Source organism: Pinus tabuliformis, chromosome 8, assembly GCF_031772625.1.
Source record: "Pinus tabuliformis cultivar Carrire ecotype Pingquan chromosome 8, CPIR1, whole genome shotgun sequence".
NCBI classification, from domain to species: Eukaryota; Viridiplantae; Streptophyta; class Pinopsida; order Pinales; family Pinaceae; genus Pinus; species Pinus tabuliformis.
The window spans coordinates 1121253977-1121266741 of record NC_142294.1 but is presented as its reverse complement, the minus strand read 5'-3'; the positions used below and the strand labels follow the sequence as shown (position 1 = coordinate 1121266741).

Genomic DNA, 12765 nt, shown 5'->3' with positions numbered 1-12765 from the left:
AAAATTAGTGTAAATGTCCTTCTTAGATTTGATAATCATAACTTTTGTTTTGTCAGTGTTAACAATCATACCCATGGTAGAGTAGAAATCCTTAAGAAGTATAAGTTGCTTATCAAGATCAAATGGGCACCTTGCGAGAAGAACAATATCATCAGTGTAGAGAAGAAGGATGATGACTATCCCAGCTAAGATCATGCCATCACATCCTGCTTCCTCTAAAAAACCTTCTAGCTTGTCAATGTAAATGCCAAATAGGGTAGGGGAGAGGGGGCAACCTTGTTTAACTCCGATATTACACTTAATATATTTTGACCACCCCTCATTGCTCTTTAACTTGGCAATTACATTCTTGTATAACCTTATAGCGGTAGCTCTCAACTCAAAAGGAACCTTTAGCTCTTCTAATCTGTTCCAAAGGTTGTTTCTAGGAACTGTATCGAAAGCCTTTCTAAAGTCCACAACCAAGAAAAGAGATTGGATTTATCATTGTGACATTCCTCCACAATGATCCTAAGTGTAATGAGGTGGTCTGTTGTTGAGTGTTGCTTTCTAAAACCCGCTTGGCCTTTAGCCCGCTTACCTTCACTTTCAAGCCATATGCTCAACTTCCTTTCCAAAATAATACCATATAACTTGGCTAGGAGAGGGCTGATCATAATTGTCTGATAATTAGAGGGGTTATTTGTATCCCCACTTTTAAAATAGGGATAATGAGGCTCTGAGTCCATGGTTTAGGGAACCCTTTCTTGGCCGCTTGATTGAAAAGCTTGTGAATGTGGGGGATAAGGACAAGACGTTCAATTTTTAAGATTTCCGCCTAGTAACCTTCAATGTCCTTAGCTTTCCCATTAGCCAAGCGATTAAACCCAAAATCAATGTCTTCTAATGAGAAAACTTCTTTCGTTGTGAGTAGGGTTTCAAAGTTATCCATGACATTTGGAGATTCATAAAGCTTTTTAAGATAGGAATTCGAGTCGTGTAAAGCAATTTTATTATTATCTTTAGTTTTCTTAGTTAGAATTTGCCTCCATAATTTCTTAGGAGCTACCTCAGAGAGGTGTAAGAGATTCTCTTGTCTTTTACGAATATACTGCCTTTTTTTCCTTTTAGTTAGGGCTTTGTATATTTTTATCTTGCCAATTTTAAGAGATTCATCAACAACTTCCTTAATTGCTCTCCTCACACTTTTTACAATCTTTGTCATACCATGGGTTGGTTTTGCTATTTCTTTTATTACTTGAAACTTCAATTGAGAACTTGTAAATAGAATATGGGAAGGTTGTAGTAAAATTATGATAGAGATCTTCTATGTTGTCTATATTAGATAAAGGAAGCAAATTAGTTTTTAATTCATTTAGAAAGAGATCTTTTTTATTTCTATCAAATATTAACTTCTTTTGGCTATAAGGCTTATCTTCTATGGGAGCTCTATGCATGACAAAATTGAGAGTTATAAGTAAAGGCCTATGATCAGAGTCGGGCTCGTGGTCGTTTCAGGTGTCAAAATTTGTTATTTCGTTGTATAGAGGGAGATCAGAGATAACATAGTCTACCACGTTGCTACCAAGCCCATGGATGTAGGTCATCTAGCTAGAATTGGGTCACTTCTTTAGACCATTGCAAATTATGAGATCCTGAGCACTACAAAGCTTGACTAGCTCTGACCCAAACAAATTCTCCCCGAGGTCTTCAGAGCTCCTTTTGTACCAGCTAGCCAGAGGAATGTCTTCGTCTAACCAAAGAGGATTAGGGTTGGAATGATTGCTTAGAATAATAGTTTGGTTGCTTAAAGTTCAAGCATTAAAGTCACACATTAAAAGGATATTGCCTTCATTCCTTAGGCTATAAATATCATTCTTTAAACCATTGTAAGGACTATTTTTATCTAGATTCCTTTTCTTATAGAAGTTAGAATTGATGGGAGGGAATAACAGCTTGCCATGTAGGCCTTTTTATCATAAATGACAGTAATTTCTATCCAATTATATTGGTTGTAAGGGTCGTTTTTATAAATCCTAGCATGGGAGAGATGTTCTTCTTAATGTAACAAGCTATACTCCCAATGCCTCTACGGGAGGATCGCTTATTCTAGGTAGACCATAATGTAAAGTCATCTATGTTAGGGACCTTAGATTCTTCATGCTCCCAAGTTTCAACAAGCAAAATAATAACAACATCATTCGCGATCCAACTTAGCTTGAAGCCTTTGTTCCATGGAAAGCCCCAACAGTTCCAAGAAAGAATCTGGAGCATGTTGAATTGCTATTTATTATTATCTTTTTGGTTTCTATCTCGAATAACGGCTTTTCTATTTCTGATTATTGCCCATTTTCCTTCCTTCCTAGCTTCCTTTACTTTTTGAACCTCCTTTCTCAATTCTGTTTGATCTTCTGGAATGAAATCTTCATTTATAAATATTCTCGTTCCTTTTAGGCTTAAGGTTTTACTAAGTATGTCATACTTATGGTCAGTAGAGTTCACCTTTATTCGGATCAGTCTTCCTTTATTCTCAGTTAGTTTCCCCAACCTTGTTGCTTCTATGAGATATGTTGTTTCAATTTGTAATCTGTTATGTAATTCTATGTGGGCTATGGCTAAAGTATCTTCGTCTACCTCCTCTTTTAAGCCGAAGATTATAAGGTTCAAGGCCCTTTTGTTACGCTCATGGTCTAATTACATCAATTTTTTCATTTAATCTTTAATTGGTTTGATATCTAATTTACCTACCACACTATTTAGGGCGAGGCGACTATTAACCTTTTCTTCTAGCTCTTTAATCATGTCCTTCATTTTAAGACTCTCTAAAGTATCAACATCTACTTGCTGGGATGTTTGGTTCATATCTTGGTTTTGTTTTTCTATAACCTGCAACCTAACCTCCATTGCCTCCATCTTATTCTCCAATAGTTCTATTTTATTTTCTATTTGTTTTTGGATCTTGTCTTCAAGAGATGTGAATTTATTTTCCAGCATGGCCACTAACTCTGTTTGTAGCTTAACTTCTCTTTCTTCTCTATGTTTCTCAAAAGACTCTGTATACTCATAGAGGCTCTGTAGAGTAACTGTGTTAGGTCTACCTTTGGTAATCTTTGGTAATTGTGGTGAATTATTCATAAATATATATGAATAGATATGTATTAGAAAAATATAAGGAATGTGTGCACCTGATATCAGCAAGCCGGACCGTAGACGTACGTGCCCTAGATTGTTTTTCTATTAGTGCAGAGAAATTGTGAATTATTACCGCAGAGAGATCATAAATTATGACCGTAGAGATCGTAAATTTACGGTAGAGAGATCGCAAATTATTACCGCAGAGGGATCGTAAATACATCACCCTAATTTATTACCACAGAGAGATGGTAAATACATCACCCTAAATTATTACCGCAGAGATGGTAAATACATCACCCTAAATTATTACCACAGAGATGGTAAATACATCACCCTAAATTATTACTGCAGAGAGATCATGTATTTACCCTAAATTATTACCGCATACATCACCCTAAATTATTACCGCAAAGAGATGGTAAAGACATCACCCTAAATTATTACCGCAGAGAGATCGTAAATACCTCACAATAAACACCATGGATGGAAAGTTTCTACCATCTCTGTGAGAATACGAACATCGAGGATGAAAATCACTTGCTCTTAGAGTGGCCCCCGTACAACCATATTAGATCTCAATTTCAAAATCTTTGTTGCAATACTGACCTTCCTAGCCTTTTACGTTATATACACTCACAATAAATAACATTTATCCTTGTTATAGAGTTTTGTGAACCCAACGTTTCGGACTACCAAGTGAGTCCATCATCAGGGGATGCGTCAATAGATCTTCTTTAGATCTTAATGATGTATCCATGAGCTATGTTTAGGGTATATATATAGGTTATTAAGGAAGGATATGAGAAATTAGGTCGGCCATTTTTATTTTTTTTATATCATATATTATTATTTATATTATTATTATTATTATTAATTAATTTATTTATTTATTATTTTTTAATTTTTATTTAATTTATTTATTTATTTATTATTGTGTTTAATTAGCTAATTAATAAGTTAGATAGGTGGGTTAATTAATTTATTTATTAAATAGGTTAAAGGGATAAATAGATTAATGAATTAATTTTATAATTTATAGGTTTAATTATTATGTTTACTAATTTAACAGGTCATTCCTCTTCTATCTAAACTATCCCCACCTGTATGGATTCATTATTTAACAACATTTATCCCTCTATAACAGGTCATTCCTCCTCTATCTAACCTATCCCCACCTGTATGAATTCATTATTTAACAACATTTATCCCTCATATATATAACCATTATTTAACAACATTTATTCCTCGTATATACAACCAAATAATTTTTATGAAATTTATTCTTTATCAAATTTCAAAATTTATTTTTTATAAAAATAAATAATAAATAAAAATTATTATCAAAATACATTTTTCCAAAATTTAATTTTTATAGAAATAAATAAAAATTTATTATTAAAATACACTTTTCCAAAAAAATATATATATATAGACTCAAATAAAAAACAATAAATTATTAAAAAAAAAAACTAATTAAATAATTTGAAAATGGTAATTAATAAATTTATAGATGGCATAAACACCACTCTACACGGCCGTAGTCCAAAAAATGTTATCGTTAACTTTTATGTTAAGTGAGTCCTCTTTCCCGAGCTGCCCTTCAAACCCGGTTTTTGTTCGTATTCTTATTCATTCGTCATTGAGTAATAATAAGTATGAACAAATAGTTGAGTAATAATAAGTACTAGCAATTGTCCCAAAAGGTACAAAGAGAGGCCGATAGGATTATTAAAAGCAAGAAACTTCTATAGATAGTAAGCATATACAAAGCTTGCTAGTGACCAAGGCAATAACCACCATGACCATCCCGTACCAGCAGATTTCATACTAAAACAACAAAACCAAAACCAAACCATTCTTATCAATATATTAAGTTTAAAACGCGTTCATAAAAAATAAATTACACCGTTTTACATGATAAATGAAAAGCGGAGAAATTTGTGATTTGCAAATATTAAAACAAATCACTTACATTGCAAATATTGTAATTTAATATTTTAAAATAACCGAGCGTAATCTAATCTATTTTTATTTTCAACTTGTAAACTCATTAATTATTTCTAAAATTGTTGTCCACTTATACCATATATAAAACCACCTTAATCAATAATGATAACCCTCAAGTGAAGGTCAGATCAACAATGGTTAATTTCAAATAAGAAAAAACATTATTTACTTAAACCATGAGTGTTGAAAAAGCATTATTTAAATAGATTATATAAACATTAACCATTCCGCAATATCAACATTATTTACTTGGATTATGTCAACCTTTACCATTGCATGTATTTCGAATTAAAAGACATTATTTTTTATTTATTTTATAGGTAAATATAGAAATAGAAATCCGGAAGGTAACCATAACCAAATGGAAATAAGGTAGGCCCCGTAATTGTATAGTGCGATTAGAAAGTCAAATTATAATATTCTTAAACCAATACTTATTGTATTCATATGTGATGTTTAATAAAATACAATTAATTTTGTGACCTATAAATAATTTTATAACTATTTTTATTTAAACATTAATATTAATAATAATAATTATTATTATTATAATAATAATATAATTAACAATAATAATTAATAATAATATAATTGAAATGACAAAACATAAAGATTTATAGGAATGACCAAAACAACTCAATCTGCAAATTGACAATTAACAACTAGCTTATGGAAAGAGACCACGTTCCAAGCACTAAATTCAAGATTTTCCTTGTCCTTAAGGACAAGAGACTGATAATACTTCTTGTAAAAGCATTGTAATCCAACAACCAACACCATAGCTGCTGCAGAAACAAGGATGCGACAGAGTATCCATGTCATCAAATGATGATCCTCCTTTTCTAAGACACAGGGTTTGATATCTTGAAAATCTTGGACTTTCCCCTTGAGTTGATTGCTGGATAGATCAAGGCATCTGAGGTTTTGGAGATCACCCATTTGCATAGGTATTTCACCAGAAATATCATTTCCTTTCAAGTTAAGCTCTGTAAGCTGTTACAAAGACCCAATACTCGACGAAATGTTACCAGAAAGTAAATTTACTTGCAAACCCAATACATCAAGATTATGTAACCCATAAAGCACATCTGGTATACTTCCTGAAAATTTATTATTGCTAGCATTGAAAACAGATAAAAGCCCTATCTTGGCAATCTCAGATGGAAGCTTACCTGAAAATCTATTACAGTCAATTTGTAGGTTAGATAAATTTGTAGCATTGCCAATATCTTTAGAAATGCTTCCTTCAAAGCTGTTAGAACTGAGATGTAGCAACGAAACTCTTGGCAATCCCCATTCCAAAATAAAAAATATCAGTTTTTTTACCTCAATCATTTCTATTCCAAAATATTTCAGAAATCAAAATAAACCCCGCAAATAAAAATGCAAACAAATTAGCCTACCTAGAAGTATGTTCTCTTTTGCATTGCATTTATGCTAAAAGGAAATGAAATGCAAAAAAACAGGGTGATATTGCATATGAAAATAAATGGATAAAAAACAGGGTGATATTGTATATGAGAATAAAAGGATTTGGACTTTTCTGTATATGGTGTTTCAGTTTCAATGCCAAAAATCTGCTAGAGCGGTTAAGAGGAAAGTGATTAATGTTTGTTGTAGACTCAGTAAGTCAAAACCAATGGGAATCCATGGTCTGCATGCTTCAAGCAGTGATTCCTAGCAAAAACCGTTAGTCAACAAGTTTCAATATTCAAGGCCCTGGTAAGCTGATAAATGTAGTTTCCATGGATAGTTGTGCATTTGATTATATGGTGAGTAATGAAGTCTTACAATCTTCTTTCTCTTAAAAGGATTATGATGCTTCTGTGGAGTTTTCTGGGCTCCACTTCTGGAAACAAGTTTAAGAGTTTGACACAAGGTACACCATAGTATTATGATTAATGCGTGTGTAAACTAAAAGGATACAACGTAATAGTAGGGTATTGTTCTGTAGTAGTTTCTTGATCTAGTCTAAAAAATGTATGCATATTCGTTCCACAGACAAGATTTCCAGAGCACATTGAGATGCATTGCCATCTACTAAAAATTCTTGGGGATGATGAAGCAGCCAGTCATGACATGGGAAGGCAACATAAAACTGGATCATCCTTTGTGATTTCAAAATGGAATTATTTATCTGCTCTTAAGAAGGTGGACACTGCAATGCATAAGATACTTTTGTTTGGAAATGGAACTTTGCAATGCCTGCACATCATTTGTACCAATTGAATGTCTTTGTTTAGGATCTGTAATTTGTATTTTGTTATGGATCATTGGAAACAAGTATAACGGTTTGACACAACCACAACCATAATGGAGAATTTTGTAGCTCTTGGATGGCCAGCCCCTAGTTCATTGGACACTCTCACACTGCAGAAGATATTTCTATACAGTCAATATAAGATCGAACCTCCAAAAATTAAAAAGCAGAATATACCTTTGAAAAAAAATTAAAATTAAAAACACTGCTAACAATGTACTTCCAAAAGGTTGAACATTTGTCCTGTATCTTAAATCTTTCTGGTATTGTATTTACATAAGTATGCATACCATAACATGTGGAAGTGTTGCTTGAAGAGAAACATAGGTGGAATTAATAATTGCTGTATGAAAAAATTGTAAAAACAGTTTATGGAACTAAAACAGTTATCATACCTAATTGCAGCATTCATTCCAATGAAAAGCATTGCTTCCCATCCATTCAAATTCATGCTGAAATAAAAATGTTTAGAAATACTTAAAAGGCAGACAGCAACAGTCGTAGTTGAGAAGAATAACTTAAAACTATATAAAACTGAGCAGAAAGAAACTTGTATCAGCTTGACTAACGTGCTCAAAACCTCTTTCATACCTATGGCTCAGCCTTCTGTTGAGACACTTAAAGGTTAGACTAATTGGCATTTGGTAACCATATGCACACCCACTGGTTTGGTATCTATCATTTAATGGGAGATATTTGCACAACTTATGGAAATTTTTCCTTTTTGGAATGGCTCTGAGGGAAAAGAAACCATGCATAATCACCAAGACCATGCTAGAATATGGCTCAATGAACAAGTGCATGGGGTGGTTTTAAATCCTGATTCTCGTCCGTTGAACACAGAGAGCTGGAGCATTTTCCAAATCTTTTCTCGAGACTGTTTAGTCGATAAAGTTCTATAGAAAATCAATTGAGCTCATTAGTCAAACCTCTTTGTGCCCCAAAAGAAGGCAAGCCCCACCAGTCCAGATATAGGAGGTAGGAGACAGACTGCTTACCAAATGGAGATAGAGTCCACTGCAATCTCTGCATTCTTTAGGTGGCCAGTCAAAATAATTAGTGTCATAAAATACCAGACCTCCAAGCTGAAATGATCATCAATCGATATATTAGAAAAGAAGAAGGAATCAAATTTCAAATGACATTTCCATAATGAATGTGAGAATATTGGGAATATGAAGCCCAATTTAACTACTTAAATCCTGCTACTAACCATAACATAACTGCAGAAGCTAAAGAGAGCCGAACAAATGCCTACAGCTCATAAAAAGCCAGCAAAGATAATCCAGTCCAAGCACCAGGACACCAACGAACTGCATAAACTAACTGAAAAATAACAATTATCCACCAGGTTATATTCAGTGTTAAAGCTGCTCCCACCAATCCCCTACCGAGTTTGGATATGCACAGCCAGCTAAGGAAAACGTGAACTATCAGCCCAATTGCAGAAATCCAAGTCATCACCATGACTTTGCTCTGAGATTGAAGAAACTTCTGAATAGGAAAATTAATAGCAAAAGCAAAAAGCTGTGGAAGCATCCAAATGGCAAATAACCCGGCAAGATCAGAAATATCATCAGCTTGTCCCAACAGCTTCAAAAGGAATCAGGAAAAACCAAAGCGTTGCTAGGGTAATTTATATAATACAGTCAGGAATCAGGAACCAGTCCAGATATAGGAGATAGGAGACAGACTGCTTACCAAATGGAGATAGAGTCCACTGCAATCTCTGCATTCTTTAGGTGGCCAGTCAAAATAATTAGTGTCATCAAATACCAGACCTCCAAGCTGAAATGATCATCAATCGATATATTAGAAAAGAAGAAGGAATCAAATTTCAAATGACATTTCCATAATGAATGTGAGAATATTGGGAATATGAAGCCCAATTTAACTACTTAAATCCTGCTACTAACCATAACATAACTGCAGAAGCTAAAGAGAGCCGAACAAATGCCCACAGCTCATAAAAAGCCAGCAAAGATAATCCAGTCCAAGCACCAGGACACCAACGAACTGCATAAACTAACTGAAAAATAACAATTATCCACCAGGTTATATTCAGTGTTAAAGCTGCTCCCACCAATCCCCAACCGAGTTTGGATATGCACAGCCAGCTAAGGAAAACGTGAACTATCAGCCCAATTGCAGAAATCCAAGTCATCACCATGACTTTGCTCTGAGATTGAAGAAACTTCTGAATAGGAAAATTAATAGCAAAAGCAAAAAGCTGTGGAAGCATCCAAATGGCAAATAACCCGGCAAGATCAGAAATATCATCAGCTTGTCCCAACAGCTTCAAAAGGAATCAGGAAAAACCAAAGCGTTGCTAGGGTAATTTATATAATACAGCCAGGAATCAGGAACCAGTCCAGATATAGGAGATAGGAGACAGACTGCTTACCAAATGGAGATAGAGTCCACTGCAATCTCTGCATTCTTTAGGTGGCCAGTCAAAATAATTAGTGTCATCAAATACCAGACCTCCAAGCTGAAATGATCATCAATCGATATATTAGAAAAGAAGAAGGAATCAAATTTCAAATGACATTTCCATAATGAATGTGAGAATATTGGGAATATGAAGCCCAATTTAACTACTTAAATCCTGCTACTAACCATAACATAACTGCAGAAGCTAAAGAGAGAGAGCCGAACAAATGCCCACAGCTCATAAAAAGACAGCAAAGATAATCCAGTCCAAGCACCAGGACACCAACGAACTGCATAAACTAATTGAAAAATAACAATTATCCACCAGGTTATATTCAGTGTTAAAGTTGCTCCCACCAATCCCCAACCGAGTTTGGATATGCACAGCCAGCTAAGGAAAACGTGAACTATCAGCCCAATTGCAGAAATCCAAGTCATCACCATGACTTTGCTCTGAGATTGAAGTAACTTCTGAATAGGAAAATTAATAGCAAAAGCAAAAAGCTGTGGAAGCATCCAAATGGCAAATAACCCGGCAATATCAGAAATATCATCAGCTTGTCCCAACAGCTTCAAAAGGAATCAGGAAAAACCAAAGCGTTGCTAGGGTAATTTATATAATACAGCCAGGAATCAGGAAAAAGAGAATGGGATCAGAAAACCCATTTTTGAGAGCACTAACCTGCAATGTAAACAGAAGAATTCTGACAACCTGGGAACCTGGCGAACAATTTCTGAACCCGGAAAGAGAGCTGTACCTGCCATTGAAAAACCCAGAAGTGAAAAACCCAGAAGAGAACACTAAGAAAACACTGAACTAAAATTAAAATGTTGGAAGCACTGACCTGAAAATTGAGCAGAGCAATTTCTGAACAGTAAAACGTGAATGAACAATTTCTGAACAGTAAAATGGAGGTGTAAACAGTGTATATGGAACAACACATGAAGAGTGTAAGTTTCAGACAATAATCTAAAAAGATTTCGCGAACAATAAAACCCTGAAAAGCATTCTTTCAGATTTAATTGTTCAGAACAGAAAACTTGCAAAAGTCTGCAACTGGTTAGTTGATGAGATCAGTGAAGAATTCCTTCAAATCATGAAAAAAGTGATGTCTATAAATATTTTCAGGTGGAGTATTCTCACAATTATTGTCAAGCACTTATCTTCATCGTTAATATCATGTTTGCATACTGTAAGTCATTGTGACAAAATCCAATGCTTTCACTCTTGCCTGATAACATCTTCTCCAGAAAATTGACCTCATCTTCTAGACATAGCGCCAACGCTGTCTTTAACCAGTTTCTGGTTTTAATAACAAAAGATTCAGTAAAGAAAAAGAAAAAAGTACATCACAAGCAATTTGATAAAGATCCAAGAACAACCCTGAGGCGCATCCAGAGCTTTGGTTGCCGAGGGCCGAATATGTCAAGGTGATGAAATTCCCACAACTTTGATGCTATTTTAGCAGATATTTCAGGATTTTTCAAATCAGGGGGCGACAGTGTCTAAGTCTCTCGTACAAATTAAAAAAAACTGTCATAATTCAGTGATTTTGATTTAAAGAAACATCTTCAGTGAAGAATTAGTTGAAAAGTCTAAAGAACTTACCCTGGCATTCAGAAATTCCTCAATGCGGCCATTAGGGAAGGAAGCCAGGAGACGGGGGCCCTGCCCGAGCCTGGAAATGCACTCAAATGCCCTAATCTCGTATTCTCGATCAAAAAACACATTCGCACGGGCATCTCCATAGATCCGAACCTTAACCTTCCTAGGATTTTCCTCCTCTCTGGTCTGCGAACTGCACTTGAAAATCTCATTCGTCATGCCGCCCGTGAGAGGCCTGATTTCCATCTTCTTTTCGTTGATAACGTCCGCCCAATGCAGAGCGAGGGTTTGCAAAGTACCCTCGGCTTCTTTGGGCAAAATAGAACTCTGTTCTGTGGTAGCGGCCATGAATAACGACTCGAAATTTCTGCCCTGCAGAATTCTGTTGAACTCAGAAAAGAATGGATCGTGCATAAGGTGGAAGATAACTGCAGGAAGTTAACACGACCCGCAGGAAGTTAACACGACCCGCCATTCCCTCGCAGAACTGTCCCGCCAGAATCCGATGCCACGTGTCAGTACGAGGAACTAAAGAGCCATTCAGAATCCGATGCCACGTGTCAGCACGAGAGCAAAAGGAACGATGAAAGTCTGTTCCAAAGGAAGGCCTATCGGCCTAATGAACCAATAGTTTTTAAGTGGAGTGGTTGAGATGGTAGTTTGTTATTTTATTTATTAGCCATAAAAGGTTATATTTCAAAACATATATTGAGGAAAAAATAATATAATATATTGAAATATATATAGAGGTAAAGAGTTTTTATATTGGGTAGTATAAAAAATGGAATTCAAAGTGAATGAAAAAATATAATAAAGTATAAAAAATGTTAATGAAAAAATAGATATCTACAATATCTAGTGGAAGTAGAGGTTTTTTTAATTGGGAAGGTGTATTGGGTATGTATTGATAAGAGGTTAATAATGTGATTTTTATGGGTCTTTTCTAATATGTAGTCAAATTAAGGGTATCTGTGGAAAAGATAGGCATTCCTAGTCTTTGTCCTTGACTCAACTATGAGTTTTTGAAATATATGATTTGCCCGCTGTTACATATTTGTAAAGAAATTGCTAGTTCCCATGTATAAACATAATAATAATAATAAGACAATAAAATTTTCTTTTAAAAAAAAAAAGTATAAAATGTACAATTAATAATGAATAGCTATATATTTAGGCACAATAAGCACCGTGAAAAAAATAAGCATCATCCTAAACTGAACTATAAATTTTTGATATATATATTTTGTGAAGTGTTACATATATATGAAAAAATTACTAATTTCTATTTATAAAAATAAAAATAATATTAATTATAATAATAAATATAAAATCTATTTTTTAAAAA

General features: G+C 34.3%; 1 protein-coding gene across 2 annotated transcripts; it reads right to left on the bottom strand.

Annotated features, from left to right (window-relative positions):
* Positions 1-5781: 5781 nt before the first annotated feature.
* On the bottom strand, positions 5782-11887 carry LOC149239274 (putative choline kinase 2). Of its 2 annotated transcripts, XM_089373381.1 has the most exons (8): positions 11424-11887; positions 10001-11320; positions 9298-9872; positions 9083-9169; positions 8595-8707; positions 8380-8466; positions 7777-7833; positions 5782-7491 (listed from the first exon to the last, which is right to left on the bottom strand). In XM_089373381.1, exons 1-2 carry the CDS (start codon positions 11832-11834, stop codon positions 11165-11167), a joined length of 567 nt encoding a protein of 188 aa, XP_089229507.1. In that variant the 5' UTR covers positions 11835-11887; the 3' UTR covers positions 5782-7491; positions 7777-7833; positions 8380-8466; positions 8595-8707; positions 9083-9169; positions 9298-9872; positions 10001-11164. The 2 variants fall into 2 exon arrangements, with proteins under 2 accessions (XP_089229507.1, XP_089229506.1); XM_089373380.1 differs by having other exon boundaries at positions 8595-9169.
* Between the last annotated feature and the right edge of the window lie 878 nt (positions 11888-12765).